The sequence below is a fragment of the Kogia breviceps genome, chromosome X (genome assembly GCF_026419965.1).
Source record: "Kogia breviceps isolate mKogBre1 chromosome X, mKogBre1 haplotype 1, whole genome shotgun sequence".
In the NCBI taxonomy this organism is placed as follows: domain Eukaryota; kingdom Metazoa; phylum Chordata; class Mammalia; order Artiodactyla; family Physeteridae; genus Kogia; species Kogia breviceps.
In genome coordinates this window covers 66,998,272-67,015,938 of record NC_081330.1, presented here as the reverse complement: position 1 = coordinate 67,015,938, position 17,667 = coordinate 66,998,272, and the positions used below count along the sequence as shown (strand labels likewise).

The 17,667-nt window shown below is 37.8% G+C and overlaps 1 protein-coding gene across 7 annotated transcripts in view; it reads left to right on the top strand.

Moving 5' to 3' along the window:
* ATP7A (ATPase copper transporting alpha) overlaps nucleotides 1-17,667 on the top strand; it is a 147,905-nt gene that overhangs the window by 115,759 nt on the left and 14,479 nt on the right. For all 7 annotated transcript variants that reach the window (XM_067022991.1, XM_059050748.2, XM_067022992.1 and 4 more), the window contains 7 exons: nucleotides 556-647; nucleotides 2,386-2,513; nucleotides 8,707-8,861; nucleotides 9,076-9,210; nucleotides 11,476-11,670; nucleotides 13,236-13,418; nucleotides 15,345-15,561. In XM_067022991.1, the coding sequence (XP_066879092.1) occupies nucleotides 556-647; nucleotides 2,386-2,513; nucleotides 8,707-8,861; nucleotides 9,076-9,210; nucleotides 11,476-11,670; nucleotides 13,236-13,418; nucleotides 15,345-15,561 (1,105 nt within the window). The remainder of the gene's footprint in view (nucleotides 1-555; nucleotides 648-2,385; nucleotides 2,514-8,706; nucleotides 8,862-9,075; nucleotides 9,211-11,475; nucleotides 11,671-13,235; nucleotides 13,419-15,344; nucleotides 15,562-17,667) is intronic.

Genomic DNA, 17,667 nt, shown 5'->3' with positions numbered 1-17,667 from the left:
TTTAATAGTTATTTCTACTGAATTACTATCTTAGGATAAATTACAAAGGATATGATTAAAGGGCATAAATCTTTCTATGGCTCATGCTACTAATCTTAACAATTTTTGCCATCAATGGTATGTTAGTGAAGTAGTTTTACTACAACTTCATCAGCACTGACTCCGATCTAAATTTTTGCTAAGTAGGCATTAAATGATATCATAGAGTTGCTTTAGTTTGCATTTCTTCCATTAGTAGCAGAGATAAACATTTTTCTACACAGCAGGTATTATATTTCTTCTTAAATGAATTGCCTATTTATGTCCTTTGCTCATGTACCTATTGGGTTCTGATGTTTTTCTTATTAATTTACAGTATTTATTTATAAATTATACCTAATAAATAATACATTTTATATTTTGTGTACTTCATATTTTCAAAGTGAAACATTTTCTGATTTGAACTAATTAACATTCCTAAAGCTGTCTTTTAAGTAAATGTTAAAGATTATGCCTTTATTTTACATAAGAGTTTTTCTTCCTTAGTATTGTTAACATATGTGTTTTAATTTATAGGGCAAAACGTCAGAGGCTCTTGCCAAACTAATTTCACTACAAGCTACAGAAGCAACTATTGTAACTCTCAACTCTGATAATATCGTCTTGAGGTATTTACCTTCATTATTCTTCCTTCTCTTTTTTAACTTCTTAGGAAAAATATCAAATATAAACAGAAGTAGAGAGAAAGGTATAATGAACTCACATAATCTATCTCCCAGATTTAACAATTATTCACATTTTGCCACACTTTACTTCATCTATACAATCTATTTTTCTTTCTGTTGTTGCAGTAGAATTTTAAAGTAAATCCCAGTTATATGGTTTTACTGCAGATATTCCTATTGTATTTCTAAAAAAGGACATAGTCTTATATAATTATAATACCCATATTGCATCTAACAAAATGAACAATTATTCTTTAATGTGATCTAATACACAGTCCATATTAACATTTCTCCTCTTGTCTCCAAACTGTTTTAAGTTTCTTTGTTTGAAATGGAATTCAGAAAAGGTCCATGTGTCACTGCATTTGACTGATATGTTTGTTTTTAGTTTTGAGGTTTTTTTTTTTTTTTTTGCTATGTTGGGTCTTCGTTGCTGCGTGTGGACTGTCTCTGGTTTAAGCGAGCGGGGGCTACTCTTCACTGCGGTGCATAGGCTTCTCATGGTGGTGGCTTCTCTTGTTGTGGAGCGCGGGCTCTAGGTGCACAGGCTTCAGTAGTTGTGGTGCATGGGCTCGGTAGTTGTGGCTCGCAGGCTCTAAAGTGCAGGCTCAGTAGTTGTGGTGCATGGGCTTAGTTGCTCCACAGCATGTGCAATCTTCCTGGACCAGGGATCGAACCCATGTCCCCTGCATTGTCAGGCAGATTCTTAACCACTGTGCCACCAGGGAAGCCCCTGTTTGTTTGTTTTTTGATTTTTTAATTGAGTTATAGTTGATGTACAATAGTATATAAGTTACAAGTGTACAATGTAGTGATTCACAATTTTAAAGGTTATACTCCATTTATAGTTATTATAAAATATTGGCTATATTCCCCATGTTGTACAATATATCCTTGTCGCTTACTTATTTTATACACAGTAGTTTGTACCTCTTAATCCTCTACACTATATTGTTCTTCACCCTTCCCTTTCCCCACTGGTAACCACTAGTTATATCTCTACATCTGTGAGTCTGCTTCTTTTTTGTTGTACTCACTAGTTTGTTGTATTTTTTAGATTGCACATATAAGTGACATCATACAGTATTTGTCTTTCTCCTGACCTGTTTGTTTTAATGTAGAACAGCTCCTCTCTCCAGTTCTCCCTCCCTTGTTCCTCCCTGCTCCTCCCTCTCCATACATTTGACTTGGTAAAGAAACATCTATCAGTTGTCCTTTAGAAAATCCCACAGTCCAAATTTGTCTCTGTTTCCATCTGGAATCATTTAACTTGTTCTATAACTCCTATATTACCTGTAAACTGGAAGTTAGAGCTAAAGACTTGATTAGATTTCATTCTTTTGTATTTCTCATTCCTTTCCTCATAAAATTATTTAGGCAAATGTACACAATAAATTAGTTGTTTTGTTCAATAAAACCCATTACACTTTTCCTAAAGCTTTTATTTATTAGTTCAATGACTATTCAACAAATATTTAGAGTGCTACTTTGTGCTAGGTACTGAGCTATTCCCCAACAGTGAAAAAGACTGACACTGTAGTTCCTAACTTAGATGTTGGTTCTAACTTCCATTGGTAGCAATTATGGGGCCACAAGCTTGATGTCAACTAAAAAGCTTTCATGGAAAGATCAGGGGGAGAAGCATACTGTCATGGTGCTTTTTATTTTAACTCATATCCAGTGAAGAGCAAGTGGATGTGGAACTTGTACAACGTGGAGACATCATTAAAGTGGTTCCAGGAGGCAAATTTCCAGTGGATGGGCGTGTTATTGAAGGACATTCTATGGTAGATGAGTCCCTCATCACAGGTATGTTCTTTCAGAGGATCATGACATGAAAGTGAAGTGAATCCAAAGTGTTAATTAAAAATAGGCATGAAAGAAGTCCAAAAGATGGCATACTAGGAGGATGCAGAATTCACATCTCCTCACGACTAGGGCACCTACCATGCACTAGTGAGCAAACACGGACACCTAAGGGGATGGGAGGAACCCCCAGACAGCGAGTAGGATGTGGGGCATGGGGGGAGTGAAGGGGGAGGAGAAGTGGAGGTGGGAAGGGACTGGAGCCTCTGAGGGGCAGGGATCCCATGCCCAAAGGAGGAAATTAGGGAACCACTGGGAGAACAGAGGATCAAAAGGGAGCATGGCCAGGCTTCCCCTGCCCAACTGGGCCCTGGAGCCTGCTGAGATCCTGGGCCTGATCCGCTGCCCACCTAGGCCCCCTCCAGCCATGCAGTTCCTGAGGGAGTGGGAGGGAAGGGGGAGCAAAAGTAAAGTCTGGACCTCTGGGACTTGCACCCCTGAGGGGTGGCTGGGGGAGGGGAGGCATTCCTACACCCAAGGGGACCCACCCACGGTTAGGGGTCCATCAGGAACAGAGGAGACCCTGGGGAAGGTGGTGGGGGAGGGGCGAAAAGGAACAGAAGGGAAGGGGGCCAGTGCTTTCCCTGTCCACTTAGGCACCAGGGAGCCTGTTGGACTCCCAGGCCTAATCCTCTGCCCTTGGAACCTCCCTCCTGCCACAAAGAGCCCAAGCCCCGCCCCACACCCCCACCCAGGGCCCTACCTCTACATTCAGAGACCCCCTCCAATGAGCTGGGCTTAAACCCCATCCACACACCCTCATTCAGGGCCCTACCTCCAAACTCCAGAACTCCACACTCCAGAGGCCCTCATTTCCATGTGCTGCCTCTCCCCTTTGGTGCAGGTCCTAAGCAGAGGCCCTGCCCCACGCTTGAATATCTCCCGGCCTAGGCTCCACCCCATGCTCAAATGTCACTCCCCCACCTGCCTAGATCCTGCCCCACCCTAAACCCTGCCCCTGCCTAAGTTCCACACCCCCTAAACTCCACCCCCATAGCCAAGTCTTTTTTTTTATTTTATTCTTTATACTTTGTTAGTGATCTCTCCTTTTGGCTTCTTCCATGCCCCCCACCTTGTTTTTTTTCTTTATTCTGTTGTGGTTTTATTTTACCTTGTTGCAGTTGTTTCAATTATAATTTTAGCTTTCCTAATACAATTTTTATCTTCCTAATTTTATTTTATTTTTTATTCATTGATATTGTACTGTTCCTTTTTTTTCTTTCTTTCTTCCTTTTTTTTGTTTTTTTTTACCACACCACAAAGCTTGTGGGATCTGGTTCCCAGGCTGGAGGTTGGGCCCAAGCTCCTGTGGTGGGAAGCTCCCAGTCCAAACCACTGGACTAACAGAGAACCTCAGAACCCAGGGAATATCAATTGGGGTGAGGCCTCCTGGACGTCCTCATCTCAGCACCAAGACCCAGCTCTATCCAACTGCCTGCAAACTCCAGTGCTGGATGTCTCAGGCCAAACAACCAATAAGACAGGAATACAACACCACCCATCAAAGAAAAAAAATGAAATGACAAAAAATATGTTACAGATGAAGGAGCAAGGTAAGAACCTACAAGACCAAATAAATGAAGATGAAATAGGCAACCTACCTGGAGAAGAATTCAGACGAATGATAGTAAAGATGATCCAAAATCTCAGAAACAGAATGAAGAAAATACAAGAAGCATTGAACAAGGATGTAGAAAAGCTGAAGAGCAAACAAACAATGATGAACAACACAATTACTGAAATTAAAAATACTCTAGAAGGAATCAGTAACAGAATAACTGAGGCAGAAGAACGGATAAGTGACCTGGAAGATAAAATGGTGGAAATAACTGACAGGGAGCAGAATAAAGAAAACAGAATGAAAAGAACTGAGTACAGTCTCAGAGCTCTCTGGGACAACATTAAACACACTAACATTTGGATTACAGGGGTCTTTGAAGAAGAAGAGATAAAGAAAGGATCTGAGAAAATATTTGAAGAGATTATAGTCAAAAACTTCCCTAACATGGGAAAGGAAATAGTCATTTAAGTCCAGGAAGCACAGAGAGTACCATACACGATAAACCCAAAGAGAAACATGCTGAGACACATTAAATAACTATCAAAAATTAAATACAAAGAAAAATGTTAAAAGCAGCAAGGAAAGCAACAAATAACATATAAGGGAATTCCCATGAGGTTAACAGCTGACTTTTCAGCAGAAACTCTGCAAGCCACAAGGGAGTGGCAGGACATATTCAAAGTAATGAAAGGGAAAAACCTACAACCATGATTACTCTACCCAGGAAAGATCTCATTCAGTTTTGATGGAGAAAGTAAAACCTTTACACATAAGCAAAAGTTAAGAGAATTCAGCACCACCAAACCAGCTTTACAGCAAATGCTAAAGGAACTTCTCTAGGCAGGCAATAAAAGAGAAAGAAAAGACCTACAAAAACAAACCCAAAACAATTAAGAAAATGGTAATAGGAACATACATATGAATAATTACCTTAAATGTAAATGGATTAAATGCTCCAACCAAAAGACACAGACTGGCTGAATGGATACAAAAACAAGACGCATATATATGCTGTCTGCAAGAGACCCACTTCAGACCTAGGGACACATACAGACTGAAAGTGAGGGGATGCAAAAATATATTCCATGCAAATGGAAATCAAAAGAAAGCTGGAGTAGCAATTCTCATATCAGACAAAATAGACTTTAAAATAAAGACTATTACAAGAGACAAGGAAGGACACTACATAATGATCAAGGGATCAATCCAAGAAGAAGATATAACAATTGTAAATATTTATGCACCCAACATAGGAGCACCTCAATACATAAGGCAAATGCTAACAGCCATAAAAGGGGAAATCAACAGTAACACAATCATAGTAGACTTTAACGCCCCACTTTCACCAATGGACAGATCATCCAAAATGAAAATAAATAAGGAAACAAGCTTTAAATGATACATTAAACAAGAGGGACTTAATTGATATTTATAGGACATTCCATCCAAAAACAACAGAATTCACTTTCTTTTCAAGTGCTCATGGAACATTCTCCAGGATAGATCATATCTTGGGTCACAAATCAAGCCTTGGTAAATTTAAGAAAATTGAAAACATATCAAGTATCTTTTCTGATCACAGTGCTGTGAGACTAGATATCAATTACAGGGAAAAAACTGTAAAAAATACAAGCACATGGAGGCTAAATAATACACTACTAAATAACCAAGAGATCACTGAAGAAATCAAAGAGGAAATAAAAAAATACCTGGAAACAAATGACAATGAAAACACAACCACCCAAAAATCTATGGGATGCAGCAAAAGCAGTTCTAAGAGGGAAGTTTATAGCAATGCAGTCCTACCTCAAAAAACAAGAAAAATCTCAAATAAACAAATTAACCTTACATCTAAAGCAATCAGAGAAAGAAGAACAAAAAAAACCCGAAAGTTAGTAGAAGGAAATAAATCTTAAATATCAGATCAGAAATAAATGAAAAAGTAATGAAGGAAACAGTAGCAAAGATCAATAAAACTAAAAGCTGGTTCTTTGGGAAGATAAAATTGATAAACCATTAGCCAGACTCATCAAGAAAAGAAGGGAGAAGACTCAAATCAACAGAATTAGAAATGAAAAAGGAGAAGTAACAACTGATACTGCAGAAATACAGTGGATCATGAGAGATTGCCACAAGCAACTCTATGCCAATAAAATGGGCAAACTGGAAGAAATGGATACATTCTTAGAAAAGCACAACCTTCTGCACTAAACCAGGAAGAAACAGAAAATATAAACAGACCCATCACAAGCACTGAAATTGAAATTATGATTAAAAACCTTCCAACAAACAAAAGCCCAGGGCCAGATGGCTTCACAGGTGAATTCTATCAAGCATTTAGGGAAGAGCTAACACCTATCCTTCTCAAACTCTTCCGAAATACAACAGAGGGAGGAAGACTCCCAAACTCATTCTCTGAGGCCACCGTCACCCTGATACCAAAACCAGACAAAGATGTCACAAAAAAAACTACAGCCCGATATCTCTGATGAACATAGATGCAAAAATCCTTAACAAAATACTAGCAAACAGAATCCAACTGCACATTAAAAGGATCATACACCATGATCAACTGGGGTTTATCCCAGGAATGCAAGAATTCTTCAATATACACATATCAATCAATATCAAAAAAACAAAGAACCCAATCCAAAAATGGGCAGAAGACCTAAATAGACATTTCTCTAAAGAAGATATACAGATTGCCAACAAACACATGAAAGGATGCTCAACATCACTAATCATTAGAGAATTGCTGATAAAAACTACAATGAGGTAACACCTCACACCAGTCAGAAGGGCCATCATCAAAAAAATCTAGAAACAATAAATGCTGGAGAGGGTGTGGAGAAAAGGGAACACTCTTGCACTGTTCGTGGGAATGTAAATTGATACAGCCACTATGGAGAACAGTATGGATGTTCCTTAAAAAACTAAAAATAGAACTACCATATGACCCAGCAATCCCACTACTGGGCATATACCCTGAGAAAACCATAATTCAAAAAGTCATGTACCATAATGTTCATTGCAGCACTATTTACAATAGCCAGGACATGGAAGCAACCTAAGTGTCCATCGATGGATGAATGGATAAAGAATATGTGGCACATATATACAATGGATTATTAATCAGCCATAAAAGGAAACAAAATTGAGTTATTTGTAGTGAGGTGGTTGGACCTAGAGTCTGTCATACAGAGTGAAGTAAGTCAGAAAGTGCAAAACAAATACCATATGCTAACACATATATATGGAATCTAAAAAAAAAAGTTTCTGATGAACCTAGGGGCAGGACAGGAAGAAAGACACAGAGATAGAGAATGGATTTGAGGACGTGGGGAGAGGGAAGGGTAAGCTTGGATGGAGTGAGAGAATAGCATTGACATATATACACTACCAAATGTAAGATAGATAGCTAGTGGGAAGCAGCTGCATGGCACAGGGAGATCAACTCAGTGCTTTGGGAACACCTAGAGAGGTGGGATAAGGAGCGTGGGAGAGAGATGCAAGAGGGAGGGAATATGGGGATATACGTACGCTTATAGCTGATTCATTTTGTTATACAGCAGAAACTAAGACAACACTGTAAAGCAATTATACTCCAATAAAGATGTTAAAAAAATAGACATGAAAGGTGAAGAGCTTTCTGTAGAAACTATGGACTGAGTAAATAATGAGCTAAGAGAATATGAGTTTTTGTAATAATATATTAAATCAATTTCTGCAGATTTTCTTTGTGGTTTTAGTTATGCTACTGAATGCTCTCTTCACTGAGGATTGTTAGTTACTAAAATGTATAACCAGAGGAAGTTGTCACATTCTGCTGCAGAGCCCAATAGACTTTGGCAAATTTTCCTGAGCATATTACCTATTGTGTCTTCCTGCCCTAAAGACCAGTCTAGTCTGAGCTGGGATAGGACTCCAGGTTTTCCACATCAGGGTCAGCTCTAAAGAGCATAAGCCTGGAGTAGTTTTAGAGATCTTAGATAACTAAGGCCAATCCAGAGCAGAACCAAAATAACACCTTTCCTACCTCAGTCCTTACGATAGTGCCAAAAGAGGCTCAGTTTATGAATTGTGTGGAAATAATTTAGGATTCTGTGTTTCTCAGTAGGGGTGCTATTGCTAGTTTGGATGGGACTGTTCTTAGTTCTGACTGAGTATCCTACACATTATGGTACATTTAGTATCCCTGACCCTGACCTACTAAATTGTAGTAGCAGTACTCCATGCTCCACCTGTAGTTATTACAAGCAAGAACTCTCCTACAGTTATAAATGCTCCTTGGGAACAGGTTGAGAACCAATGATCTAAGACTAGGGTGGAGGTCCAAAAGTACCTGCCAATAAGAGTTAACACATTAGGTTTTTCCAGTTTAAGACATATATCTCTGGGTTTGGCCCAGAACTGACATAAGGAAAAAGAGAGGGCAACCTTCACCTAGGCATTTGTCCAGATTCTGTTTCAGAACAGAAGAGTCTCCTTTCTAGATATTGACAATTGACAAATAACTATATATTTCAAGATAGTATTTATTTATGCTCCCTAAATGTATCTTTACTTCTTATATAGGGGAGGCAATGCCTGTGGCTAAGAAGTCTGGCAGCACAGTGATTGCTGGTTCCATTAACCAGAATGGGTCACTCCTTATCCGTGCAACCCATGTTGGAGCAGACACAACCCTTTCTCAAATTGTCAGACTTGTAGAGGAGGCACAAACATCAAAGGTAAATTAACTCCCTAGGATAAACAAAGTATTTTCATGAAAGCCCACTCAGTATAAATCTTGATGTAGTTTTTATGTGTTCCTTTGATTAATTCTAGCCATATTAATATGGAGTTTATTTAAATATTTGTGCTCAATACTAAATATGCTCTGTATTCATTATCAAAAAAGGAGACTTTGATATACATATCATTATTATTATTATTTAATTCTAGGCTCCTATCCAGCAGTTTGCAGACAAACTCAGTGGCTACTTTGTTCCTTTTATTGTCATTGTTTCCATTGCTACCCTTTTGGTTTGGATCATAATTGGATTTCTGAACTTTGAAATCGTGGAAACCTACTTTCCTGTGAGTGACTTAAAACACCTTTTTTTCATATGTAAACCTGTGAATCTTTTGCATAAGTAATTAACTGGAAAATAACTAATAATTACTGGTATCTTTAACAAACTGGAGTTAGAGAGTGATAAGAATAACATTTGCATTTCTGTAGATACAAAAGAAAACGTAAAAGGATTTTTTCATTATGACTTGTGATTTTCCAAAAGCAAGTACAGGCATATCTCGTTTTATTGCACTTTGCTTTATCGTGCTTTACAGATATTGTGTTTTTTACAAACTGAAGGTTTGTGGCAACCCTGCGTCGAGCAAGTCTATCGACACCATTTCTCCAACAGCATTATTATTTTATTATTTTTTTATTTTATTATTTTTTTGTGGTGTGGTACGCGGGCCTCTCACTGTTGTGGCCTCTCCCGTTGTGGAGCACAGGCTCCAGACACGCAGGCTCAGCGGCCATGGCTCACGGGCCTAGCTGCTTCGCAGCATGTGGGATCTTCCCGGACCGGGGCACGAACCCGTGTCCCCTGCATCTGCAGGTGGTCTCTCAACCACTGCGCCACCAGGGAAGCCCAACAGCATTATTTTTAAATTAAGGTTATGTACATGTTTCTTGAGTCATAATGATATTGCACATTTAGTAGACTACAGTATAGTGTAAACATAACTTTTACATTCATTGGGAAACCAAAGAATTCTTGTGACTCACTTTATTTCGGTGGTCTGGAACTGAACCCACAATGTCTCCGAGGTATGCCTGTAGTGACCTTTCACATTCTATACTTAGTCTGAGTCCCAACATGATTTTGCTTTCACAAAAGACAATGGATATACTGAGGAAAATATTGGGATCTCAGCTCTGCCACATACCATCAGTGTGATCTTAGGTCAACTTAATTTCTCTTTGAGCTTCGGTTTCCTCACCTCTCAAGTGAGATTTTAATAATGCTCATCCAACATAACTTGCAGTTGTAAAAGTTAGATAAGATGATATATATTAGACACACTTTTATTTTAATTTATTAAATGCTTTATAAATATAAGATAATATTAGTGTCTGCTTCTCTCTAGTTCTATGATGTTCTCTAACGTATGGTGTCATAAAGTGGTAAAGTAGACCTGGACTGTACCTCATGTTAGAGATAAAACCTTTAAGTCACTGAATTTCTCTTATCTTCAGTTTTATCATCTGTAATATAGTGATAATAATACCTAAATTTCAGGATTGGAATTAGTGTAGGTGAAAACATACACTTATGACATATATGAAAGCATAAGTTTAGATGTCTATGAAAATCCCTTCCAACTCTGTCTCTATATATATAACTCTTAGATGATCACTTAGTTTAAGTATTTGAGAACTTAGTAAGAACATAGCACTGTAAAACTATTATTACTAAGAAAGTCTTTGTTGTGTTTCTTTCTTTTAAAAATGCCATGCTGTACACTGTTTTATGTTGTTTTTCCCTTCAATTAAAGAACACGTAGGATCATAACATCTATGTGTCTACTCCACAATATGGTCATTAGTATACTATTTAAAAGTTTCTTTAAATGATTCATATTGGTTGAGTACTCATTGAACAAGAGGATTGCTGGGAAGTATTTTGGAACGTGTCTCCTTCAGGAATTTTTCTCATGAGTTCAGGGAGTCTTAGAGATTTCTCCCAATACTATCAATCATACTTAACCCACAGAAGCAAATACTCAATGTCACTAAGAGCTATACTACCAGGTATACTCAGTTCACATTGTTTTGTCCAAAAGAATTTTATTGAAATGTGGTGAAGCAACCTTTGCAAACTGGGTGATTTTTTTCATTGTCTTTAAAGAACAGTGTGAAAGACAGCTTTATGGTGTTAGTATACAGAAGTACAGAATTATTTTTGTTCAGGATCAAATATGTTGAGAATTAGGTCCTGTGTTTGCAGCTATTTTTGAAAGTCCCTAATAAAAACACTTATTCTCTCAATATGGGGGGGAGTTGACTTTTATTATGTTCCTTATATTCACTCCATAGTTTGTAACTCTGGAATCAGCAAAATTGAAATCTTGATTTTAGGACTGTAACTTGTTTACCAGTTATGTCAACAATATCTTATATTCATAAAAGAAAAAAGTGTTTTCTTATAATAGCTAAAACATATGTTGGTAGCTAAGCAGGATTATGTGTGACTCCAAAATTGTGGTTTTATTTAAATAGAGTTAAGCTTTGTTCCTTTTGTTTTATTCAGCTCTGAATCAGTAATCAAAATTCATGCGTTTCTTCTCAAGGGCTACAACAGAAGTATCTCCCGAACAGAAACAATAATACGCTTTGCTTTCCAAGCCTCAATCACAGTTCTGTGCATTGCATGCCCCTGTTCACTGGGATTGGCCACTCCAACTGCGGTGATGGTGGGTACAGGAGTAGGCGCTCAAAATGGCATACTAATCAAAGGTGGTGAGCCATTGGAGATGGCTCATAAGGTAAGATACTCCCCAGAACTAAGAGCTGTCTCATTCAAACTGGCAATAGCACCCATATTGAAAAATAGAGTCTTAAATTATTTCTACATAGCCCATAAGCTGAGCCTCTTCTGGCACTATCATGAGGGTTGAGGTAGGAAAGGTGTCAGTTTGGTTCTGTTCTGGATTGGCCTTAGTTATATGAGACCTCTAAAACTACTCCAGACCTACTCTCTTTAGAGTAGACCCTGGTGTGGAAAACCTGGAGTCCTATTCCAGCTCAGATTAGACTGGTCTTTAGGGCAGGAAGACATCATAGATATTTGCTCAGGCAATTTGCCCAAGTCTATCAGGCTTCTAACCTGTTTGTGTGTGACTCCATCTTTGTGCTGTTCGCCATTAGAAAGGGCTTGCTGTTCCTCTGCCTTTGCTGCCACCAGCTGACAGTTTGCAACTATGACTTAAGGAATATAATCCTGTCCCTGATCTCTCTCCTATTAGAATTTCCATCACAGTCTCAATCAAGGCTATTTGACTTAAACTACAACCATGTTCTTTCTAGTATGTTCTTATTATGAAGATATAAACTATAAAGAGATGCATGTAGTAAACACAGAACACAACTTAGAACAGATTTGGAACCTCATGTAGCCAGTGAATACAGGCTACTAATTTTTATAGTAATTTTAAATTTTGATATGATTTCAAACTTAAAGTTGCAAGAATAGTATAAAGAACTCCCATATACCCTTTACTGCAGATATGAAGCCCCTTTCCTAAGAACAAGGACAATCTCTTACATAACCACAGTACAAAGATAAAAATCAAGAAGTTGATATTGATATAATACTCTTGTTTAATCTCTTGTCCATATTCCAGTTTCCTCAGCTGACTTCATAATCCTTTATAGCTGTTTTTAATTTCATCTGGAATCATGCTTTGTACTTAGTTGTCATATCTCTTTGCATCTCGGTTCCTCAAGCTATTCATTTCTCAAGGTTCATTATCCGAGTTTACTGTGAAGTGACTGTTCTTTAGTTCCAGACTCTCCCTTTTTCCTACCTGGTCTGAGTTTCCCTCGTTGGTTCCCTGAGCTGTCTCTTCTCAGGCCAAGCTTCTCATCTAGACCCAATAAAGTCAAAGCAACCCAGAAGGTCTTATCTGGTGCACACTTCAACTTAATTACTTACTATAATCATTTGCCTACTGCCTAGATTTCCCCTACAGATCTATTCATTAGTACTGAAAGCCTTTCTCTTTCCCTAGAAGCCCTAGAGGCATCTCTTAATTACCTATTAACAGTCAACTCTTAACAAGTAGTTCTAGTTATTTAACATATGTCCATAGTACGTTGAACATTTGCAAGGGAGGGCTATTAGGTGTAACTAAGGATATTTCTTCCCTTTTTCTCCCTTCTTTTTATTCTCCCAAAGACAGTTTATTTAGTCCAATTAAGTCAAAGGTCAGCTTATTAAGAAACAAGATAATAATGTGTTTGTTAAAGTAAACCTTTTTCTCATTTCTGGAAAGCTGATATTAAGAATTATCAAGCCATATAGGTGCATTGTATTTTGATTTTCTTACAGGTTAAGGTAGTGGTATTTGATAAAACTGGAACCATTACCCATGGAACCCCAGTAGTGAATCAAGTAAAGGTTCTAGTGGAAAGTAACAGAATGTCACGCAATAAGATCCTGGCCATTGTGGGAACTGCTGAAAGTAACAGTGAACACCCTCTAGGAGCAGCCATAACCAAATACTGCAAGCAGGTACAATTTTTCCCTTGTTTATTCATGATTTACATATATAGTTGGTATGAAGCTAAGAGAGACTCGTGTTTTCTCATTTTATTTTGTATGTCTTAATTTCTTCATGCAGGAAAGTATAAAGATGAAAACAAAAATTAACTATAACCCTACCACACAGATAACCCCAGTCAACAAAAAATTAATATAGAAGTAATACATATTTATGGTAGGAAAATTCAGATAGTTCAGCGTTACATAACAAAAAAGGAAAGCCTCATTCCCTGCCCCCTTCCAGAATTCCTCTCTCCAAAGTTTAACAAGTATTAACCTGTTAACAGTCTTTTAAATAACAGCTTTATTGAGGTAAAATTCACATAACATAAAGTTCACCCTTGTAAAGCTGCAATTCAATAATTTTTAGTATATTCACAAAAGTGTGCATCTGTTAACCATTTTTAGTTCATATACCAGCATTTATTATTTTTTAAACTTTACATAGAAAGGTGATACAATGACCAATCTTTGGTACCTTTTAAAAAGATTTTATTAAATTATTTTTCCATATCAGGACATATAGATCTGCCTCATTGTTTTTTTGTTTTTTGGGTTTTTTTTTTTTTTCGGTACGCGGGCCTCTCACTGTTGTGGCCTCTCCCGTTGTGGAGCACAGGCTCTAGACGCGCAGGCTCAGTGGCCATGGCTCACGGGCCTAGCAGCTCCACGGCATTTGGGATCTTCCCGGACCGGGGCATGAACCCGTGTCCCCTGCATCGGCAGGTGGAATCTCAACTACTGCGCCACCAGGGAAGCTCCTGCCTAATTGTTTTTAATGACTATATTGTATTCTACTGTATGATTGGTTTTTTGGCCATTACAATGTACAGTTAACATCCTTGTCAGCTTTTGCACATTTATCTCTAATGTTCAGTGCCTATCAATGCAACTGCTAGATCAAAGGATACATGCAGTTAAATTCTGATGAATATTACCAATGCTCAAATGACAAATATTATCAACACCCACACAAAAAGGTGCACCAGTTTATATTTTCACGAGAAGTTGAATTCCCATTTCCCCATGTTCTCACCAACACTTTATTTTTTCCAATTCAGTAAGTAAAAAATATTTATTCATTGATGGTTTACTTTGCATTTTTAAAATTATGAATAAGGTTTTCACATGTGTATTGGCCATTTGAATTTCTTTTTCTATACCCTGTTTGCTTGTATCCTTTGCCTATTTTTTCATAAGATTGTTTACCTTTTTCTCATTGATTTGTATAAGTTCTTTGTAAATTATCTCACATAGTTTTTCAGTTAGAAGGTGGCAGTTTCATCATTGGTGTTGCCATTTCTTTATTTGTTCTTTCCTTTTTACCTATTAACTATTACTGACCTGGCTTCTTTACACCCAAATCAAATAACAGAGAGGATGAAGATATAAAGAGATAGGAAACAGTGATGGTCACCAGAATTCTTTGGCTCACTAAGAACACAGAATCATACTAGAGAGACCCTCTGGTAACTGAAGGCCCTGTTCTTTGTTACCCTTTTCCCTGTACCAAATAGAAAATCTGACTTAAAAATAAAATTAAATATGTAACTTGTAATTCTCTACTGGAGAGGACAGAGAATATTGATAAACCTTCCACATTTTCTTTCCCTAAAGTTGGTATAAATCTTATAAAGTGGGATTTAAAATTAGTATTGTGAGGTTCTCCTCTAACTTTGAAGATTATACATAATGCTCTGTTCCTTCGTCCTTATCAAAACCCACTGTCAAATAGGCAATGATAAGTGACAGTTTTATTCTAAACATTCAAAATTAACCAGGTATGTAGATTGTGTCTAAACATTTAGAATTAACCAGCAGTAATCTTTGATCTTGCTAATGAGGACCTTGGATTATTAGAACAGCAGAGGAAATTCTTCTGTTTCTATCTGTTAGGAGCTGGACACTGAAACCTTGGGTACCTGCATAGATTTCCAGGTTGTGCCAGGCTGTGGTATTAGCTGTAAAGTCACCAATATCGAAGGCTTGCTACACAAGGATAACTGGAAGATAGAGGAAAATAATATTAAAAATGCATCCCTGGTTCAAATAGATACAAGTAATGAACAGTCATCAACTTCATCTTCCATGATTATTGGTGCCCAGCTCTCAAGTAAGCTAATTTTCTTTATAGTACCAATTATGGGAGTTATTAACAGATGTCTAACTTTATAATCTGAACTGTTATATAAGAAACAAGATTGGTGTCATGGTTTCATTTTCATAAATTAGTTTCACTGTAGGCCTTCTAATTATTTTACTCAGTTACTCAAGAACATTTTTCAATTGTGCTCGTTGATTACAGTAGAGGGTGGTAAAGTCTAGCCTTAGGTGATCTTCCATCTTTTATTTCAGCTGTCTTTCTTTTATTTCTCACCACAGCTGCTCCAAACCTTTTGTATCCTTCACAAGCTCCTATGGCCTTCCCCCTAGTTCCCTAAGTAAATTGTCCGGCTTATTTTTCACACAGAAATTTAAAGTTCTCAGACATGTGTTCTTTCAGGGTTTTTTGCTCAAAATGTTTCCTTTTTCAGGGAAAGAAGTATCCCTCATCTTGCCTAATGAATCCCCTCATCTTTGCCCTAGATCCCACCCTCTCTTGATTCCTCAGAGACCTCATGCTCTGTTATGTCCCCTTGCTTCTTTTTTTTTCCAATGCTCTGTCGTAGCTCCTTCTCCTAAACATATAAACATTTCTTCCATCAAAATCACTGTATTCCCAGCTAGATTTTATCCTACCTATCTTTCTTTTCCTTAATATCCAGGCTTCTAGAAAGAGGAGTCTAGGCTGGCTGAATTCACTTCTTCACTGCACAGTTTGGCTTCTGCCCCATTCACACTAGTGAAACTGTTTTAAGTCCACTGGTGATCTCATTTAGTCCCCTCTCCAGCGGTTACTTTTCAGTCTTCATTGCTGAATGACCTCGCTAAGGCATTTGACAATGTTGACCATTTCTTCTTTCCTAAAATGTTTTTCTCCCTTGATTCCATGACCCTGCTTTTTCTAGATTCTCCTCTTACCCACCTGGCTGTTCTTTCTAATCCTCTTCTTTTTTTTTAACATCTTTATTTGAGTATAACTGTTTTACAATATAGTGTGTTAGTTTCTCCTTTACAACAAAGTGAATCAGTTATACATATACATATGTTCCCATATCTCTTCCCTCTTGTGTCACCCTCCCTCCCACCCTCCCTATCCCACCCCTCTAGGTGGTCACAAAGCACAGAGGTGATCTCCCTGTGCTATGTGGCAGCATCCCACTAGCTATCTAATTTACATTTGGCAGTGTGTATATGTCCCTGCCACTCTCTCACTTCGTCACAGCTTACCCTTCCCCCTCCCCATATCCTCAAGTCCATGCTCTAGTAGGTCTGTGTTTTATTCCCGTCCTACCACTAATCTCTTCATGACATTTGTTTTTCTTAGATTCCATATATATGTGTTAGCATATGGTATTTGTTTTTCTCCTTCTGACTGACTTCACTCTGTATGACAGACTCCAGGTCTATCCACCTCATTACAAATAACTCAGTTTCAAAAAAAAAATAACTCAGTTTCATTTGTTTTTATGGCTGAGTAATATTCCATTGTATATATGTGCCACATCTTCTTTATCCATTCATCTGTTGATGGACACTTAGCTTGCTTCCATGCCCTGGCTATCATAAATAGAGCTGCAATAAACATTTTGGTACATGACTCTTTTTGAATTATGGTTTTCTCAGGGTATATGCCCAGTAGTGGGATTGCGGGGTTGTATGGTAGTTCTATTTGTAGTTTTTTAAGGAACCTCCATACTGTTCTCCATAGTGGTTGTATCAATTAACATTCCCACCAACAGTGCAAGAGTGTTCCCTTTTTCCACACCCTCTCCAGTATTTATTGTTTCTACAGTTTTTGATGATGGCCAATCTGACTGGTGTGAGATGATATCTCATTGTAGTTTTGATTTGCATTTCTCCAATGATTAATGATGTTGAGCATTCTTTCATGTGTTTGTTGGCAATCTGTATATCTTCTTTGGAGAAATGTCTATTTAGGTCTTCTGCCCATTTTTGGATTGGGTTGTTTGATTTTTTGTTATTGAGCTGCACAAGCTGCTTATAAATTTTGGATATTAATCCTTTGTCAGTTGCTTCATTTGCAAATATTTTCTTCCATTTTGAGGGTTGTCTTTTGGTCTTGTTTATGGTATCCTTTGCTGTGCAAAAGCTGTTA